The following is a 20,551-nucleotide window of genomic DNA, read 5'->3' as shown; positions in this document are numbered from 1 at the left end:
TACTGTCATACAGCCCTTTTCCTGCACTCATAAGTGAATTCCATGTGGGATTGTCTCCTCTGGTAATGCCTTCCTTTAGAAGATGGGATACAGTGGAAGTTTACTGCCGTCTGCTACAACGCACATCATCTCTGTGCATCTTAGTTTCTCCGCTCATCTTAGTTTCTCCATTCCAGTCGTCCTCACAAAAACACTTTCTAAGCCAGTTGGAGCAACAGAGGTGTTATGAGACGTATCAAAAAACACTGGCGTCTGGTCTGTGTTACCAACCTGGGTTAGCAAACAGTCATATTGCTGTTGCATTTGCATTATGTACCGATGGAAGTTGATTACTTTATCTGTGTAGTCTTCAGCTAAACAATGGTACAAAGACGTTTTCCTTCATAGACTGAGAATTTGTCATCTCATAAAACGAATCACCCAACCAATGATTGCTTTAAAATCTTTTCTGTCAATGGTGAGCATGGCAGCTATCTCACAAGCTTTGTTCTGAATCATTTTGTAAGAGGCAGCACAACCATCATTCTGAAGTTCATCGACACAACCAATTACATCTTTATCAACTTCAGCATATTTCCCTGTTTTAGGACCGTGGAAAGCTTCGGAGCTTACCTTTGGAGCCATGTGTTTTATCTTTTCGTCTCTATCAACAACATACTGAGTTACGATCAACGGAGAAATGTCTTCCTGCAGCTTTCACTCCGTTTGTATTGGTGCAAGATAACACTTAATGACGTCTTTACTTTTTAGAGTCCAATCAGTTCTCCATGTTTGGATTTCTCTTGTCCTGTCCTGTCCTGTCCTGTCCTGTCCTGTCCTGTCCTTCAATCTCCTCAGACTTGAGGTTAATGCTACAGCTGAGGTGATCATGTGTAGTGAGCCATTTACTCAACATTTCACTTTCACACATACTCAACATTTTACTTCCATATATAGTTCAGTTCTTGTTCCATTGACTTTCTACCAGTCTCTGGTGGCTCCACCAGAGACCGGTAGAAATTCAATGGAAGTAGCAGTTTCCTACTGGTGGTCCATACCGCCGTTTCCTACTGGTGGACCATACAGCCATTTCCTACTCTGCTGTAGTGTTGTCACTATTTTTTGGCCAATACTGTGGAAAATAGCACCTCAGCCACAGCAGGTGAAGAAGCCATAAACAGACAGTGGGGGGGGGGGGGGCAAGGTGCTGGCATCACAGTAGCAGGAACAGGGCTGTTTATGCACTCAAGGGCCAATCAAGCTGGGAACCGAAATCCTGTTGGCACAGCAGAAATATGGGGCTCTTGCAGGCCACATCAAGCAGTTCCTACAACACTGATCCACAGATCAGTTATTCTATACATAGCTGTAAGCAGTACATCAGCACAACAAATGAATTTTTAACCATTATCAATAACAGTCAATTCTAGCAAAGGCATTTACAAAAAAGCAGCACCTATTACAACAAGAGGGCTATGGAGGGAGCCACAGCAGGGTGTATACGTGGAAAAGGAAAAACAATTCCCGGATTATCCCCAGATTTCTCCCGGATATCCCGTTAAAAAAATATGCTTTTTCCCGGGCGAAAATACACTTTTTCTGTGCTAAGAGACAATAGGTTTTTCATAGATTTTCCCTCGGAACTGTAAACCTTATCAATCCTTTGAATGGTTAACGTTTTATACAATTGCGTAGAACTTCCCGAAAAAAAAGAAAAGATGGGGCACAGAAGTTTTAGAGAGACTTTTAATTAAAAAAAAAAAAGAGAGAAGTTTTGGAAAGACCTTTGATTTGCAGCAACATATATGCTGCATATTTTCGTATTACAAAAGTATAAATTCGAATTGCACCAAACACAGCATGTTAGTTTCCGGAGCGTTGAAACCGAGGTTGCAATGTCCTTTTGTAAGCGAGTCATATCTCAAGCCACGAGATCTCGTCAGCCGATAACAGCAGCTATTCAGAGTATAGGACACGTGTTACAGTCAGTCAGTAGCAAGATCACTGGTTACGCGAACACACAAGAGGAAAAGTTAACGGTTTACATTAATGTACACAGTACTGTATATCTACAAGAAAAGCTAAGCTTTCACATATAATATTAGTCTCTAAGATTAACACACTACAACAGAAGCTAAGCTTTCACATATAATATTGATCTTTTTTTGCATGTGTTATACTTTAAGACACACCACACAAATGTGCCAGTAAATTTAAAATTACGAAATAAATGTCTCGGCTCGAAATTCTTGTTAAGTGCCTGGTCCTCAAACTGTTCAGTTTCGAACACTCTGTGATTTAGATATCCAACCCACTTTCTCACAGGTAACATAATTCCTCTTGCGTAAAAATAAATTTACTTTGAAAGTAACGCTTTTCTAACCACCGTTCACAATACTATTCCGGAGACTGTTAGAAATAGGTTCGATTTACCGGTTGTCAGAGAGCGCCAGAAAACAGGTATTATTGTGTGTGTGCAACTGCAGTGGTGTAGGACGCCCGTATGTTCGTGTGTATAAAGCACTAAGAGAGCTTACATTACACTATAAAAGAAACAGGGCATCAGAGGATACTCCAAAGAGCATCGGAATTTCATAAACCATACTAAAATGCATAATTCAGCTTGAAGTGCAAATTGGCTTTTTCCAAATTCACAATGAAGTAGGTCCCATCTGATATTAAGCTTTTCAGTGTGGCTTTTGGGATGTAAATTTTCTTGGAGTACCAGTACTCTACGATCTCATTTTTGGTTCTTTATAATGACATAATGCCATATATGGCAGAAGATGATAACGTGCACTTGAAATTGCACTTGAAATTCAGCGAACAATTGGAACTAGCCAATACTGTAGAATGAAACACTTCGTTTCAAATAGGATGATTGCCTCGGCGGAAAGACTGATAAAGCCAAATATCTTTAGCAAACTTGGAAAAATAATTTCACTGTTCTGCAAGGCAATTAATGCGTGACTGCTACTAACTTGGAAATAAAATAAAATCAGAAAACTGAAATTAATAATATATTTTTGCCCTCCATAATTATGTGAATGTATTTTAATTTACTTGATCCGTTTTGTTTTCATTTCATGTGGGAGCTGTACACGAAGAGAGGCAGCGAAAGCAGTTACTGGAAACACGGATCACGTGGTGGTTAACCCCCTCCCCACTACAAATCAGACGTGAATCTGGCAGATAGGGAGCGCGAGAAAATTTTTTCTCGTTTGCATCTGGGTGCTTGCTGCTACTACCGATACAGCTAACAGCCAAACTTCAAGTAGTGGGAGAAGGTATTGCTTACACGTGAGTCAAATGCGCATGGGCAACAGACCACTGGCAATTGGTCAAACGAACCTAATGTGAACAGTTGTGACGTCATGCTCATAGCAAGCAGTTTATTGTTATGAAGAATTACAGTCTGCACCCTACGGCCTTCGACATATTTTTGCTATTTACAGAAGCTTGTGCGTGCACGGTTTTTTGTTGTAAATTGCACATTTCCTTTGCCACTAAAGTTTTACTTTTTCCCTCTCGTTTACATTTTATTGCTGCAGTATCATTCTCCAGTAGCAGGATACAATAACATTCTTTGCTAGAGAATCAATTCTGCAGTCAAATTTACAAAAATTTAACTGAAAGCTAAAACAATGAAAAATTCCCGAATTCTGAAAAATTCCCTGGTTTTTCCCGGTTTTCTCCCAGATGAAAAAAATCCTGGGTTTTTCCCGGATTTCCTGGTTGTCCTGGGTCGTATACACAGTGATATAGGTCAGCAAGCAGCCACTACAACTTTGGACCTTTGCCACTGCTGGATCATTTTCTAGCACCAAGTCTTTCTAACTGGACTTGGCATCTTTCTATTGGTGGGCCACCTCCAGGCTCACTTCAGCCGAAGCCATACTCCTTCCCTGGCAATACAGCTGCTGCCCTCCTACACTGGTTTTGGCATCCTGGCACCATGTGCCTTTGCTCAGAAGGTCAAATTCTCCTGGAAGCTGTCACCCCTACAAGAGTTCTGGCACACTTCTGCACCACTGCGACCTTCCGTAACGGCCATGCCATACTTGACTGGGGCATGTGCTGCTGAGTGGGCTTCTGGGTGACAGCTTTCATGGATGCCTATGTCACTGCCAGTTTCTTGCCTGACAGCTGGCCACCACAGCGCACCATGTGTCATCCATGCCACACAGGTAAGGAAAGGGGGGTCACCATGCTACAAGTGTAGCACCACAAACCTCAATAAAATGTTTAACTCTCTCGTGTAGTCTTCCTGAGTTACCAATGGTCTGCACACTCGCTGCAACCCAACTCTGCACAAATGCAAGTCACTGCCTTCACGAACTTTCTGATCTCCTGTGCATTCAATATCAGTGTTGGGTTCAAAGTGTTAAAGGGGCCCTTACAGGGCCAGGTAATTGCACACATTTAAACAGGATCATGCAATTGCTGTGATTTGCTTTCTGCTACAGTTTATACACTTTCAGCAAATCTCACCCATTAGGATATTTTTAACATGTCATCAAGTTTATTGTTTATTATTATTATTTATTATTATATAGAATCTGATACTGTGGGAGAATGGATAAAATGTTCTTGGGTGCTCAAGCCATGTCAATATGACAAAATTTTCAAGCTTTTGTCACTTGCCACCACCACAATCCCCATGAGCTAAAATTTTTGTCTGTCAGGGTATGTAAGATGTCTACTGTATATACACAAGGCAGCAGCATCAACAACATTCTGAAGATAGGCTGAATTAATGCATGTGCACGAGGTGAGCTAAGCAGTCTATAACAGCACTGACCCACCATGGGTGCACTGACATCAGCAAGCATACGGAATCAGCCCCACATTCGAAACTGCTGATCCCACAGATACGTAAGTGACAAGAATTTCCCTCTGTTTCTGTTTGGTGCCCAAGGCTTGCTCCTCGACCTACTAAGTGTGTAGCCCTGTTCTCTGTAGAAGTTTTTGTACCATATTCAAATACTGATTACTACTTTTATGGTAAAAACTCAAAACAGTCACCTGAGCCAAGATTATTGTGTTCTCAAATAGAATTCTGTGACCAATATCTAGGCACTCTTCTGTCATGGCTGAATTGTATAGTTCTCTTTGTTTTATATGGTGCTTCTGTTCAGCACAGTGCACACCAACTGTGTGGGTGGTTTGTTCTACATAAATACTGGTGCATCCACAATGAATGCCATACACACATGGCATTATAAAGTTACTGTCCAACTAACAACTGGATGTTATCAGTATTAATTTGTCATGTTAAGCAGAATCCAAATTGTCAAGGTGAACCTGACACAATTCACTAGCTGTTGGTGGCACGTGGATTACTCACCAGAAACATGACACACAGACAGTCATTAATATCATTGGAATATCTGTGTTATTGTACATTGCACCTTTGGAAGGTGGCAAAACTAGTAATTCCAATTCAATGAAATACCATGGAAGCAAGTACAGTATGTCTGCACTATACTTAGCAAAGTATTACACACACATGTAAATAAATGGCCAGACGTGGATGAGATGAGGGAAAACTTCTCTAAATTTAATATCAGCAAATATGTTAATGGAAAATCCTTGGTGGAATATAAATAACTGAAGGAGCAAAAGGTAAAAATTCTCTTTACTGCTGAGTCCTTGAGTGGTCAATAGGCACAAAAATAAGACTGAAAACACTGCTAAACTTTCAGACAACGTACTTCCTTAGAGCTAATTAGCACAGAATACACAAATACCCACACGGCTATTTTAGCCTAGTACCTATTGTATCAGTACTGCAGCTGAACTGCCCCAAAATAGTACAAAAGACCAAGAGTGTGCTGTCATGCAGCTTCTAGATGGATATAGGGCTTCTTCAAGGCCCTCCAGTACTTTAATTACATAGAAATGTGTACGGGGTGGCAAGAGGAAGGGCATCCGGCCACCCCTTAAAAATTAACCATGCAAAATCCGACCTTAACCATGCTGACCCTGCGCAAAATCCAGGACAAAGGCACTAGCAAAAGAAAGATGGAGGATGATTGTGATATTAAAATCTTTATTCATGGGAAGTGCTGGTTGAGAATAATGAAGTATTTAGGAATAAAGAGATGATTCACCAGAAGGCAGAAGGGCTGCATCATTGACAGGTACACTGACGAAAGGTACAGAGATTTGATTTTCTAGCTTTCGGAATGAAATTCCTTTCTAAAGCTGGAACACACACACACACACACACACACACACACACACACACACACACACACACACACACACACACACACGTCTCTTTACATTGTGCTCATTCGGCTGGCGAATAACCGCAATGTATGGAGACACGTGTGTGTGTGTGTGTGTGTGTGTGTGTGTGTGTGTGTGTGTGTGTGTGTGTGTGTTTTTTCTCCTATATCTCGAGAAAGGAATTTCATTCTGAAAGCTAGAAAAGCACACCTCTGTACTTTTTGTTTGTGTATCTGTCGATGGTGCAGGGCTTCTGCCTTCCCGTGAGTCATCTCTTTATTGCTAAATAATTTGTTAAAATCTTTATTCCACAAAGAAAACATGTAGTCGTCATCTTTTAGTTGAAGCAGGAGGTAGAGGAATGGGGAGGGGAAAGGGGAGGGGGAGTTGGAGATGTTGGTAGTGATTGTAGTACTGGTTGTCTGACTGCTGTTGTTGACGCGTGGGAGGTGGAGTAGTTAGTGGTAAAATCAAGTTCTTCAAACACATATAACTTCAAAGTTAGTATGTCTCCAACAGACAGAAACAAGTAACTCTACAGTTAACTAATAGGTTTTAAAAGGAAGGAAGATTAGGGCATAATATTCCGTAACGGATCAATCATTATAGATAAAGCCTAAGTTCAAATGAGGGCAGGGTAAGAAGAAAATCAGCATTTCTTTTCAAAGGAACCATTTGACTTAAGTGGTTTAGGAAAATACTGAAGACAGAAAACTGGAAGGATGGGTGAAAATCTGAACTTTTGTGCTCCAGAAGTTTAAGTATGTGCCAAATCACAAGTGTCAGGTTTATGAAAGGAAAACATAGTTAACATAAATTGCATCCCAGTTGTGATAGTGGAATAACCTAGCTCAGAAATCACAAAGTCAATGAAATACTACCTAAAATGGGAGCTAAAACATTTATCTATCAATATGACTGTATCTGTAACATCGGTACAGTGCAGAACTTGCTATGGAAGTATTACCACATTATGAAACTCACCTTATAGCAGCGTTTAACATGATCAATATGTCGGGATGAATTTACATCTGTACTAAATGCTATCCTCAGAACTTCTACAAATTTCTGTAGACCTGTACCCTTCCTCTGGAATGGTGATGTACTTGTTGTTGACAAATACTGGATAATTTTACTAAGTAAGTCGACAACAAGATTTTTTCTGCCATGTGTAATCTGTTAAAAAGATAGTTACTTTAGAATCATGAAAAACAGTGACAAGACAAAATAAAATTTGTTCTTGAGAAAACTAAATATCAAAATACCTCAGCTTTAGACATAAGCTCAAAAAGAAAGCTTCCAGGATATGTGCTACCCTCTGGAGTAACCTCAACTGCGTCAACTGCCTTTTCCAGTTCCAGGAACATTGTCTTAAGGACACACAAATCATCTGCTGTGAAATCCTTCGGTGTTGAATCACCATCGGACTGAGTAAATCCAGTCTGCGTTTCAGCATACATGTCTTCCATTACCTGGGAAGAATTAAAGGTACTGTCTGTCACATACCAAAATAACAACACTTTCTATGTGTTACATTGTAAACAGACATCTGCTGTTAAAAAAGTTTGATAATATCCATTATTGTAACACGCTGTACAACACTTCAGCATACTCAGCTCAGTCTCAGAGAGAGTAAGGTGGGAGGGAGGGTGTGGTGTGTGTGTGTGTGTGTGTGTGTGTGTGTGAGAGAGAGAGAGAGAGAGAGAGAGAGAGAGACAGAGAGAGAGAGAGCAAACAGCCATAATTGAGAACAGTCATTTGGTGTGGCGACATAGTACAGGGTGTATACGCAGACAAGGAAAAAATATTCCCAGATTTACTGGTTAAAAATACACTGTCTCCCAGGTGAAAATACACTTCTTCAGTGTTAAATGACATTACACTTTTCCTTGTAACTGTAAAACTTATCAATACTTTGAAACAAACATACACTAGCGTAGAATTTCTCAGCCCTTTAGAAAACAAAACTCAAGACAAAAAAGACCATGTACGCTGTACATTTTCATATAGCGAAAGTATGAATTCGAATTCCACCAAACACTGCATGTTACTTTCCGAAGCATTGAAAATGAGATTGCGATGTGCTTTTGTAAGCCATTCATAGCTCATGTCACGTGATCTCACCAGCTGATACAGCGGATATTCAGAGTTTAGGACACGTGATGTAGTCAGCCAATAACATTATCACTGTTAAGTAGCGTTTACACGCAAACAGGAAAAGTTAATGGTGTAAATTAATATACATAGTGTTGCTACAAGAAAAGCAGAGCTTTCACATATAATATTGGTCTCGACGATTAATAAGCTGCGAGAGAAGTGAAACTTTCACATATAATATTGATCTTTTTTGCGCGTGTTACACTTTAAGATACATCACACAAATGTACCACTAAAATTTTTAATACCGACATAAATGTCTGATCTTCTGGGCTCGAAATTATTTCCAAATGGTCATCCTCAAATAGGTGATTATTAAATGAGAGTCAAACTCTCTGTTATTTAACAAATTCATCGCACATTCTCGCACTTAGTTCATCTTGCGTAAAAAGAAATTTACTTTGAAAGTAAAGTTTTTCAATCAATCATTCGCAATGTTTTCCCACAACCTGTTAGAAAGAGGTTTGTTTCAGCAATTGCCAGAGAGCACCAGATAACAGGCGTCACCACGGTTGCGCAGCTATGGTGACACAGGAAGCCCATATGTTCGTATGTGTAAAACATTAATAGATCTCACATTATGACATAAAAGAAACAAGAAATCAGAGGAATTTCGTGAACCATACTAAAATTCATAATTCGGCTTAAAGTGCACATTCGTATGTCCAGATTCAGTTGTAAATTTTCTTGGAGTACCAGTGTATTATCTCATTTTTAGTTCTGGCATAATGCCATACATGCTAGAAGATGAAAACATGCTCTTTTGAAATGCAGCAAACAGTTGAAACTAGCCAATAGTGTGGAATTAAACACTTTGTTTCAATAAATTGACTGCCTCAGCAGATAAGATTAATAAAACCATATTTCTTTAGCAAATCAACAAAAATAACTTCGTTGTTCTGCAAGGCAATTAATGCTTGACTGGAATTGCCGCCCGAGGCATATGCCCCAGTTTGCTCCCAATGAATATGGCAGCTTGCACGCGCCAGTAAAATTTTTCCAGGTAGCATCTTGCACAGCTAACAGCCACATTTTTGTAACCAGAAGCAAGAGAAGGTATTTGCGTGACTCAACTGCGCATGCGCATGGGCCCGCATGCAACTCCTCACACGAATCTAATGTAAACGATTATGACATCATGCTCATAAGAGGCAATTTGTTGTTATGCCTTTGACACATTTTGCTACTGGAAGGAGCATTGTGTTTTGCTGTGTGCATGGCACATTTCCTTTGCAACTTCAGTTTTATTTTAGGTTTTATCTCTCGTTCATGTTTTATTGCTGCAATATTATTCTGCAGTGGTGGGATGCAGTAATATCCTTTGTTTAATTATTATTTCTTCCAGTCAAAATTACAAAAATATAACTGAAAACTAAAACAAAAAAGTCCTGGAATTCTAAAAAATTCCCACTTTCCTTCCGGATGAAAAAATTCCCAGGTTTTTCCCAGATCTCCTGTTTGTCCCAGGTTGTATACATCCTGTGGTAGCTAGGGAGAGTGCACGTATATATATTTTTTAAATTAATGTTGCCTTATGCAGTAGGACATTATTATATAAAATGAATACTGTCATAAAATAAGTAATGTCACATACATGTGAGTCAGCAGCACCAGAAGGCAAAGAACCTCCTAAAGCTTGTAAGGATCTGGTGACAAAATAAATGGACACACTTATCTTTCTTATTCCTACCAAGCAAATACCGCTAACCACTGAAGAAAAGAACAAACAGATACTAACCTGTGTAACCTCTTGTATGCACAGGGCAATATCAGAACTTGAGATTTGGAATGAGGCAGATTCTTCACACATTTTCTCAATATTATGTGCCTCATCCAGAATTATAACATTGTTCTGAAAAGAAGATGTGATTATTAGTTCAGTACTGTGGTAGACTCGCCATTCTTTAACAACAGCAATCTCGGATATAAAACCATCAGTGCATATTAACAACAGCTATCTTGGGAAAGAAAACCCTGACACTGCAATTTGCACAGATACTTCAAGTCGGTAATACAGACAACTATACAAATTCATGATATCTATTCTTTCAGACATGTGCAAAAAGAACAGACACTATGCATCCATGTAACTGATTTGCCTCGATGGACCATAAATCCACCATCTTCAGTATGGATGCACAATTACATCATATCTCCTGTGGGAATCTGAAAGTAGTGAGCATAGAGGACATGGACAGGGACTATGGATAGGCAGCACTAGGTGAGAATGTGGGTCAGCTGAAAGGCATGCCAAGATAGTCCACGCATTTGCAAAAAACATGGTGACTACGTGGCACAGTGGTTAAAGCAACTGTCTAGTAAGCAGGAGATCCAGGGTTCAAATCCTGTTCCAGCACACATTTTCACACATCCCCACTGATTCTGCAAAAAGTCCTGATGTAGCTGACATCAATAGTCCCTTCCCTTTCCTTTCTCTCCCTGTAACATAGACAAAGTTGTATTACTCCCAAGTGCCCATATTTTACTTTTACTACATATACCATCTGATCAAAAATATCTGGCTACCCCTATGTAATGCAGAACTAACCACAACATGTCATGAGAGGTGGACCTGCCACTGTAGAAATGAGACAGGGAGTATTGTGTTGTCAGTAGAGAAGCAGTAGCAGCGGAACAGATCAGTCAAGGAACTTCAGTGACCTGGGTAACATATCCATCAGGGGCCTTCTGCAGCTACCCAAGCCAACTGTTGGTGATGTGATTATGAAGTGGAAACATGAAGGTTTCAACCTCAGCCAAACAAAGACCAGGCACAGCTCATGTGCTGACAGATGGAGACCGCCGAATATTGGGGAGGGTGGTTGTAAAAAAGCACATGAAATCAGTGGAGGGAATCACTTGAGAGTCTGAAGCACTATCAACAGTCTAGCTTGAACAAGGACTTAGTGTAGAGAGTTAAAAAGAATAGGGTACATTGCCAAGCAGCTCCTCATTCTGTAGTCAGTGGTAAGGGCCACTGAGGTAGTGTAAAGAGTGACACCACCAGACATTGGATGACTCGAAATGAGTGTTTTAGAGTAATGATCACACTATACCCTGTGGCAATCGGCTGGAAGGGCTTTGGTCTGGTAAATGCTTGGAAAACGTTACCTGTCATTGTGCGTAGTGCCAACAGTGACGTATGGAGGAGGTGATTTTATGGCTTGGGGTTGTGTTTTTTGTGGTTACAATGTGGTTCCCTTACTGTGCTACAGGAAATGCTAAATGCTGAAGGATATGATCATTTTTTACAGGATTTTGTAGAGGAAAAATTCAGGGATGATGACTGTTAACAGCAAGATAATGCACACATTTTCTCAATATTATGTGCCTCATCCAGAATCCACTGTGAGGCAGTACTTTGTGGACAATAACAGTCCTGAAATGGACTGGCCTGCCCACAGCCCCAATCTAAACCTAGTGGAACACCTCTTTGACAGAATGAAATTTTCACTCTACAGCGGAGTGTGTGCTGACATGAAACTTCCTGGCAGATTAAAACTGTGTGCCGGACCGAGACTCAAACTTGGGACCTTTGCCTTTCGCGGGCAAGTGCTCTACCAACTGAGCTACCCAAGCACGACTCACACCCTGTCCTCACAGCTTTACTTCTGCCAGTACCTCCTCTCCTACTTTTCAAAGTTTCATATCAGTGCACATTCGACTGTAGAGTGAAAATTTTATTCTAGAAACATCCCCCAGGCTGTGGCTAAGCCATGTCTCCGCAATATCCTTTATTTCAGGAGTGCTAGTTCTGCAAGGCTCGCAGGGGAGCTTCTGTAAAGTTTGGAAGGTAGCAGACGAGGTACCGGCTGTGAGGACGGGGCGTGAGTCGTGCTTGGGTAGCTCAGTTGGTAGAGGCGTTGCCCACGAAAGCAAAGGTCCCAAGTTTGAGTCTCAGTCCGGCACACAGTTTTAATCTGCCAGGAAGTTTCACCTCTTTGACAGTTAAGAACTTTGACTTCACCCCAGAACCTTTCATCTAACATCACTAACTTCTCTGGTTTCGGCTCTTGAGTAAGAATGGGCTGCCTTTACTGCATAGATATTGGCATAGACACTTCATTGAAAGTGTTCACCGCAGAGTTCAGGCTGGTACAAGGTGAAGGATGGAGACATCCCATATTAACGTCCACAATAGGTGTCCGGACGCTTATGATCAGACAGTGCAAATTCCACACATGAATTGCCCAACTGATTCTATACAAACCTGGCAAGAAAATATTACAAATGTAGTGACCATGAGGCCACATATTTAAGACGGCCACTGATCTTCCCAGAAAGTGCAAAATAATCTAAAGCAAGCTCACCTTACAGAATTTCATGTCATGGCTCTCATTCTATAAAACACATACAAATGTGGATGCGGAACAATCTGAACATACATATACACAAAATTCGAAATATAGTTCAGCCTTTTCAACTATTATTGCTACACGCTGAATGCAAATACAATAAGTACATTCCAGGGCATAGTTTGACTTCACTTGGAGCAGGTACGAAGTTTAGCGCTATCATCGGTGTTATTCCACAAAATCTATTGAGACAGAAAAGCTCTACAATGTTCTTAATTAAAAGTCATTGCCAATGTGGAACTTCCACAAAAAGAATGAAGATAGAGTTTAACATGTCATCGACAGTGTGATCATTAGAGATGGAGCACAAGCTTGGATTATGAAAGGATGGGGGTGGAAATTGGCTGTGCTCTTTTCAACAGAACCAGGCCAGCATATGCCTGGAGCGATTGAGAGAAATCATGAGGAACCTAAATCTGGATGGCTGGACAGGGGATCTTCTACAGTTACACCTATAATTGAACTCTGTATAGGCTCAAAATTTTGTAATTATACCCTCACTGACAATATGGAAAATACATCTGGAATGAGATGACAGATGTCTGGATATTTGTGACAATGTTGCTCACATACTGACTATACAGACCACACAACTTTTCTTTGAATTTTTCTATTCTTTTCTGTCAAATAAATTTGATATGAGTTCCAGGCTACTGAGCAACATTCAAGAACCAGTCATACTATAGAACTAGGTGAGTTCCTTCAAGGATGAATTACATTTCCTAGTGAATCTTAGTCTGGCATCTGCCTACCACACAAGCAGATGTGTGGGGTTGTCACATCACATTTCAAAATGATCTGATTGGATATCCCCAGATATTTGACAGGTGTAAATCTATACATTTCAAAAAAAGTTACCAAGACCTTTTGGTATTGATGTACTAATATCATCTATCCTTGATGTACATAAGAACCAGTTCAACTGGCATCTCAGATGATTTCAGAACAGTATCAAAGACTTTCTGGGAGTCAAGAAAACCCGTATCAGCCTATGCTCTACCACTTATGGCCTTCCGGATATCGTGAATGAGCCTAGCATCCATGTTTTGCTAGCTGTGCAGCTTGCAGAATTTCGTTTTGATTATTATACAACAAATTGGCAACAGTGTCATATGACTGTACCTTACATGTACTGTAACTTAGGGTGACGGAATAGGGAGAAACCTGTTTTCGCGTCCCCAGGAACTCCCACATGCAATGCCAAATTATAGACCACATATAGTAGTTCCGTGACTTTGCTTTGTGCTCTTCCATAACAGACGGAAACATGTGTCTTTTTCCAACAACATGTAATGCTCCATTTTTCACAAAACTGCTGCTACAATAGGAGCCAGTTGCTTTATAATTCTATAATCATTTCTATATGTATATTGCATTCAAAAAAAATTGAAAAAAGTGGCGGCTCCCAAAAGTGCATACATGCACATGCATGGGTACTACGGAATTCGGGGATAGAGTTGTAATCTTCAAGAGGGCAATGCAGAATCTCTGAAGTTCTTATATTATACGTAATGACAATGGTTTTCTACTTTTGAGTTGTTGAATATAGAGATACACAGTTTAAAAATATGAAGACAGGGAACAGTTAAAGTACTCATATTTGTGTCTCTAATAAGCGGCTTGCTCAAATAACTAGCCTTTGCATTAGACATATTTTTAATAATCATCTTTCATAGTGTTAATCTTTTATTTTCATTACTTCTATTCAGTTGACGGCAATTCCAGACCTTACAACAGACTCAAAATAACTGTCGTAACCTACCCTTTTTGTGTTCATACTGTTGCTGCAATTCCAATGCTTTTATTATACACCCCCTTAGCCCTCCCTTATGTGATCCCAAGTATGTGAAGGCCTTTATAGATTATATTCTAAATGTAACCCCCCCCCCCCCCCCCCCCCCGGAATTAAACAGAATGTGCTCCTTGCTTATACTGATAATTTGAAAGTAATCTGATTTTGATTGTGTGCTTATAAATTGTGTTCTTTATGCCATCACCATTTTGTACTTATGTAGCGGATAGTAAAGAAAGGAGATAACTACAGTACCTTTTAACATTTCAATACATGATTACGGTTTACTACTTTCCGAAGGATGGTGAGTCAAGCTGTATAATGCACAACAGTAAAGTCTGTTGACAGTTTTTCAAGTGGACAGTAGCACATAGTTGAATATGGAGGCTGAAATTGAGGCAAGGGGCACAGCAGCATCTTATCAGTCCAGGAGTCATCACCTGGTGTCTTTAGTGTGAATGGCAGTGAAGAGTGGAACTATGTTTTACACTGACAGTGACTAGAAACAATCCAGGAGTCAACAGCGGGTGCCCTCCGTGTGTGGGCAGTGAAGATGGGAACTATGTTTGATATTGTAAGTTACCTGAAACATTTTACGTGTAAATGAAGGGACACTATACAACAGAGAATTACTGAATAAGGCAGTGCATCTGTTAAGACACTGACCTCATAGTCGGAAGGATGGAGATGCTCTGTGTGGCAATCCCTAGACCACTAAGGCAAATGCTGGGATGGTTCCTTAATCAACGCCATGGCCGACCGCCTGTCCTACCACCACAGGCTAGCTGTCCTGTCCTCTTAAAGCATGATATGTATTTTGTGTGTCATATTTTGGCCTGCGAATTGGCACTGTATTACCTTGACAAATCCTCTAACAATCTGAGATGATCCTTCAATGAATAAAAATGATAAAATAAAAAACATATATACACTGACTGAGGCAATGTTGCTATGCATGTGTATGTACAACTTTTATTCGTTTGTTAGGGCACATTGCAGTATGCTGTTCGTTCTTGACAGATCTTGAGAACATTAAATCAAGACACATATTTGTACATAATGAGACAAAAAAATTTTATCCAGAGTTAGCAGAGACAAACAAAGAAAACAATTCAGGCTTAACTACAGACAATGTAGCAACCATTTTCAAGCTAATGTAAATTATGTTGTACTGCAAATAATATGAATATTTTGTTTCTTTCTGGAAGTAATACTGTGTTGATACTCACAGAATTATCTGAATCCTCAAACTATTAATAAACATAATAACTAAGTTAATTAAGGAACTTGCAAATACAATTTATTCAAGAAATAAGTGAATTTCTACAAACAAACTTCTGTTTCCCACACAATTCACTCACAGTTATACCCAGTACTACTATTAATACCATCTATAATACATACATTTATTTCCACACCAAATGTTGTCCTCGTATTGGGATCAAGCAAGTAGTTGTATGGTAAGAAGACTACATCTGCTGTCTGCTTGAGTTCATGAGCCATAAAGTACGGGCAACATTTGGTCTTACGTCCTGCTACAACAAGGTCCTCAATATCGAGAATACCCTCATTCCTAAAGGCAGGATCTTCTTTTTTGGATTCCACATTATTGTAGAAATAGCATGTGCGAGATGAGACTCTAACACGGCACATGTGCACCTGGGGAAATGCAGTACATTCACAACATCTATCAAAAAATTGCAGCACACAAACACAAATGTAATGAGGAATGATCACTTTATTGTAACAATACAACAGTCACAATCCATACATCACCTGATTTACGATGATACAAATAATGTTTAATCAAACAAATGAAAATGTTGATACTAATTACAAACATAATTGGTGTATAAAAATTAGCAATCTCTAATCAGAAAACACAAGAGTGTCATAAATGACTGTGGTGTTAAAGTTAATAAATTAAAAATAAAAATTGAAATAAAACCATACACAAGGGGGCTTCGAATAAACAAGTTTTCCTATTTTATAAAAAAACTACGCTCAATTTATCATGCTGAAATAATTTTATTGGCATTGTACAGTGCTTCTGTCTTTTCATAGTTGTTCAGTTTTTCCAAACATTTTTGGTAATGGGACATAAGTTTATTCCAAACCAGTGTCGTACTAGATCTGGCCATGTGCCCTTAACCAGCTGTTCACTGTTGGTGTGACTCCACGAGCTGGAATAACACATGAATATTACTTGGGGGCAATACCTGGTGAATATGGAGGAAGCAGGAACACTTCCCAATTGAACCTTCCAAGCTCCACCTGAGTCACCCACACTGTATGAGAACTGTCATGAAGGAAGAGAACTTTGCAAGCAAATAATCAAAGACATTTTCTTTTTATGGCAACTCACAGAATCCTCAAGACATCACAGTACCTCTCAGTATTCATTGTAGTGTTGCAAGACAGGTAGTTAAGAAGCACACTCACAGTTCCAAAAGATGGTTGCCATAATTTTCCCTGCCGAATGTGTGATCTTTATTTCTTTGGCGCACTGTGCCAGGTTTCTTCCACACCACGCCCTGACGTTGTGTCTCAGGTCTCACCCCAGTAATAAGCCATTTGAAGAGCAGATCTCTCTCTCTCCAATGCATTTCCAAAAACATTTTGGCTGAATCCATCTGTTGCTGCTTGCAGATATCATTCAGAAAACATGGCACCCATCTTACACAGACATTTTGGTAGCAAGGAGTGTCTTTCATGATCTTTGTGATGGATGAGCTTCCAAGTGTAGCACCAGGATGTAGCCACATTAATATGTTGTGAATGGTAATGCCAATGATCTTCCTCCACAATAGCACAAATTGAAATAATGGCATCATCATACATCACTGTAGTGAACCTCCCTGTGTGCTGCCATCATGCACATCTTTGCACCCTTCCATAAACTGTACATGCCAACGTCAAATCATTTGAATGCTCATACAGGCATCCCCATATGTGAAGGTTAACTCCCAGTGGATATCAATAGTGGGCAGTTATTTTGCTGTTAAAAGCCAAGTAACAGAACACAGTTCACAAGCTGACACAATTTTGTAACAGCAACTCCATGCTAACTTGCAGCGTGCTGACAAGATACTGTGGCATGCAACATACGTGCGCTGTCAACACATACCAGTCAAACTCACCAGCCCTCCTATGTCATGGTCACATTTATTTTTGCAGCAAAATAAAATAGGTAAACTTACTTAATGGATGACCCAAATAAATTATGTGTCTAGAAGGTTGAATGACACTGCAAACATGACATTCTGAACACAAAACATAAAAGAAATACAATGTGTTGCATATTTGGAAGCTGTTCCGTGGCTCCTAATCATCTGATAATTTTGAAATGATTAAAACTAGTGGAGTAGTGTCTAATATAACAAATCAATAAGAAAAACATGCAATCGTACCTTAGCACTGCTGTTGAGTTCTTTGGATACTTCAGGATGAATACACAGCTGGTTACGAGACCCTAATACTGTTACACGAACATGGTTATAGGCAGTACGTTTCAGCTCCTGCATTGCTTGTGAGAGCTGTGAATGTGTTCTTGATGCATAAATAATTTTTGGAACTCCTGGTAAATAAGTAAACAACACAAAAAATAACTAAAACGATACAAAAATTTGAATTTTTTTGTTGAGCAATATAATACCTTGTATTATTTTGTATGTTATCAAACAGAAAGAAACTTCCACATGGGAAAAATATATTAAAAACAAAGATTCCAAGACTTACCAAGCGGGAAAGCGCCGGCAGACAGGCACATGAACAAAACACACAAACACACACACAGAATTACGAGCTTTCGCAACTGGCAGTTGCTTCGTCAGGAAGGAAGGAAGGAGAGGGAAAAATGAAAGGATGTGGGTTTTAAGGGAGAGGGTAAGGAGTCATTCCAATCCCGGGAGCGGAAAGATTTCCCTTAGGGGAAAAAAAGGACAGGTGTACACTCGCACACACACACACACACACATATCCATCCGCACATACACAGATGTGTCTGTGTATGTGCGGATGGATATGTGTGTGTGTGTGCGAGTGTACACCTGTCCTTTTTTTCCCCTAAGGGAAATCTTTCCGCTCCCGGGATTGGAATGACTCCTTACCCTCTCCCTTAAAACCCACATCCTTTCATTTTTCCCTCTCCTTCCTTCCTTCCTGACGAAGCAACTGCCAGTTGCGAAAGCTCGTAATTCTGTGTGTGTGTTTGTGTGTTTTGTTCATGTGCCTGTCTGCCGGCGCTTTCCCGCTTGGTAAGTCTTGGAATCTTTGTTTTTAATATATTTATATGTTATCAAAAACATTCATGTCAACAGCAGAATGGAAGTTGGAACTTCTATTGCAAATCTAGCTGTCTGGCCAATTCGGGGGTGGGGACCAAACAGCGAGGTCATTAGTCCAATCAGATTAGGGAAGTATGGGAAGAAAGTTGGACACATCCTTACAAAGAAAGCATCCTGGCATTTGCCTGAATTGATTTACAGAAATCACAGAAAACCTACATCGGGGTGGTCGGACGTGGGTTCAACTGTCATCCTCCTGAATGAGAGTCCAGTTGCTAACCACTCCATCACATCTCTGAGTATATTGTATATCTAATATACATACTGTATATCCTCTACTCTGTAGATATGAAACAGGTAATTGCTTTTGTGATCCACCAATCACAAAACTCATCCAACTAATTATGTTATTTTCTGGTCTTCACAACAGAACGAAATTTGCTTGTATTAGAGTTTCAGGAGCTAATTTTAACACTCTGTAAAAAACCAGCTATTGATTTTCTTTTCCACAAGGCGGAATACGGGTCATTCCACGTCAAATCAACAACTGAAACCATCATTTCAACCTTACCCTCTTGGATTTAAATGAAATTAAGTATGCCTATAGTACTCATAAATAGTACCACAAATTAATTTTTTCACATTTTTCTCATAAAAGGGTACCGAGTAATGGACTTTCAAAACTTGAAAAAATGACAAATTTTTTACTTAAAATTCTCAAAAAGATATATGTGAAAGGGGATCACTATCAAAAGCAATTTTATGTTTACCACGATTCTTCAAAATCACAGTCAGATAGGTGAATTTCTATTATTTTGCTACACATGAAAATATTACAGTGTTAGATTTTGTTACATGGTCCACAAATTGTACTTTTGAAACAAATAACTGCTTATTAAACTTTAGTGCTAACTATTTATTAATAGCTGTAAAACCACGGGGAAAAAGAAAAAACAAAGCTATCTCTCATTTTAAAGATTATATATAAAATGATTCTTTGGTGTTACTATCTGCAATCTATTCAGTATTTTATCTCTGGTTAACCCTAGCATCACCAACGTATTTTTTGTTACATGTAATACCAACAGGGGGGGGGGGGGGGGGGGGGGGGGGGGGGGGTCCTCAAAGGCCCATAAAGAATACCACAATTTATTTTATCATAAATCAAGTTTATTTACTTCTGATACCTCTAATAACAATTCAAAATGCTTAGACATTGTTTTTGTACACTGGATAATAAAAGATATTATAATAGGAATAAAATGAACAAATCACGAGATTCAGTTTATATATTTTTTGGAGTAATGTTTCAAAATAGTGTTTTCTTATAAAAACGACTTTTTAAATTCGATACACTACATGAAGCAAACAAAATTTACTGTCTCATTCTGCAACGCATTTTTCACACAACACTGTCTTCCTGCAGTGTTTCCCACAGACGTGTTTGTGGCACTGAGAGCAGGTAACAGTTGACTTTCCCAGCTTGTTGTACTTGATCTTTTTAGATGCAGCTTCTTGGCAGCACAGGTGGCACCGTCCACGTGTTCCTGGTTCTGCTGTTGAGGATTATGGTTCTACAGAGCAGCTGAGCTTCCGTTGTGTGATGCTTTCCATTGCCATTATTACTGGCTTCTGAAGTCCATACAAATTTTGTGCCCGTTTATCTACTTGAGATCTTATTAATTCGAGACCTAAGTTAGTGATAAAAACCCTTCTGCGGTTTAGCAAATTCTTTTTCCAATTCGGAA

At 39.6% G+C, this 20,551-nt stretch overlaps 1 protein-coding gene across 2 annotated transcripts in view; it reads right to left on the bottom strand.

The window, feature by feature from the left end:
• LOC126354874 (regulator of telomere elongation helicase 1 homolog) overlaps nucleotides 1-20,551 on the bottom strand; it is a 102,121-nt gene that overhangs the window by 74,423 nt on the left and 7,147 nt on the right. For both annotated transcript variants that reach the window (XR_007565389.1, XM_050004881.1), the window contains exons 3-7: nucleotides 17,928-18,094; nucleotides 15,922-16,176; nucleotides 10,109-10,222; nucleotides 7,479-7,685; nucleotides 7,198-7,389 (exon numbers count right to left, since the gene is read on the bottom strand). Coding sequence is in view for 1 of the 2 variants with exons in the window: in XM_050004881.1 (XP_049860838.1) it covers nucleotides 7,198-7,389; nucleotides 7,479-7,685; nucleotides 10,109-10,222; nucleotides 15,922-16,176; nucleotides 17,928-18,094 (935 nt within the window). In the remaining variant the exon portion in view is untranslated. The remainder of the gene's footprint in view (nucleotides 1-7,197; nucleotides 7,390-7,478; nucleotides 7,686-10,108; nucleotides 10,223-15,921; nucleotides 16,177-17,927; nucleotides 18,095-20,551) is intronic.

The sequence above is a fragment of the Schistocerca gregaria genome, chromosome 3 (assembly GCF_023897955.1).
Source record: "Schistocerca gregaria isolate iqSchGreg1 chromosome 3, iqSchGreg1.2, whole genome shotgun sequence".
In the NCBI taxonomy this organism is placed as follows: Eukaryota; Metazoa; Arthropoda; class Insecta; order Orthoptera; family Acrididae; genus Schistocerca; species Schistocerca gregaria.
Note: the sequence above shows the minus strand (reverse complement) of the source record. Positions and strands in the feature narration are given on the sequence as shown.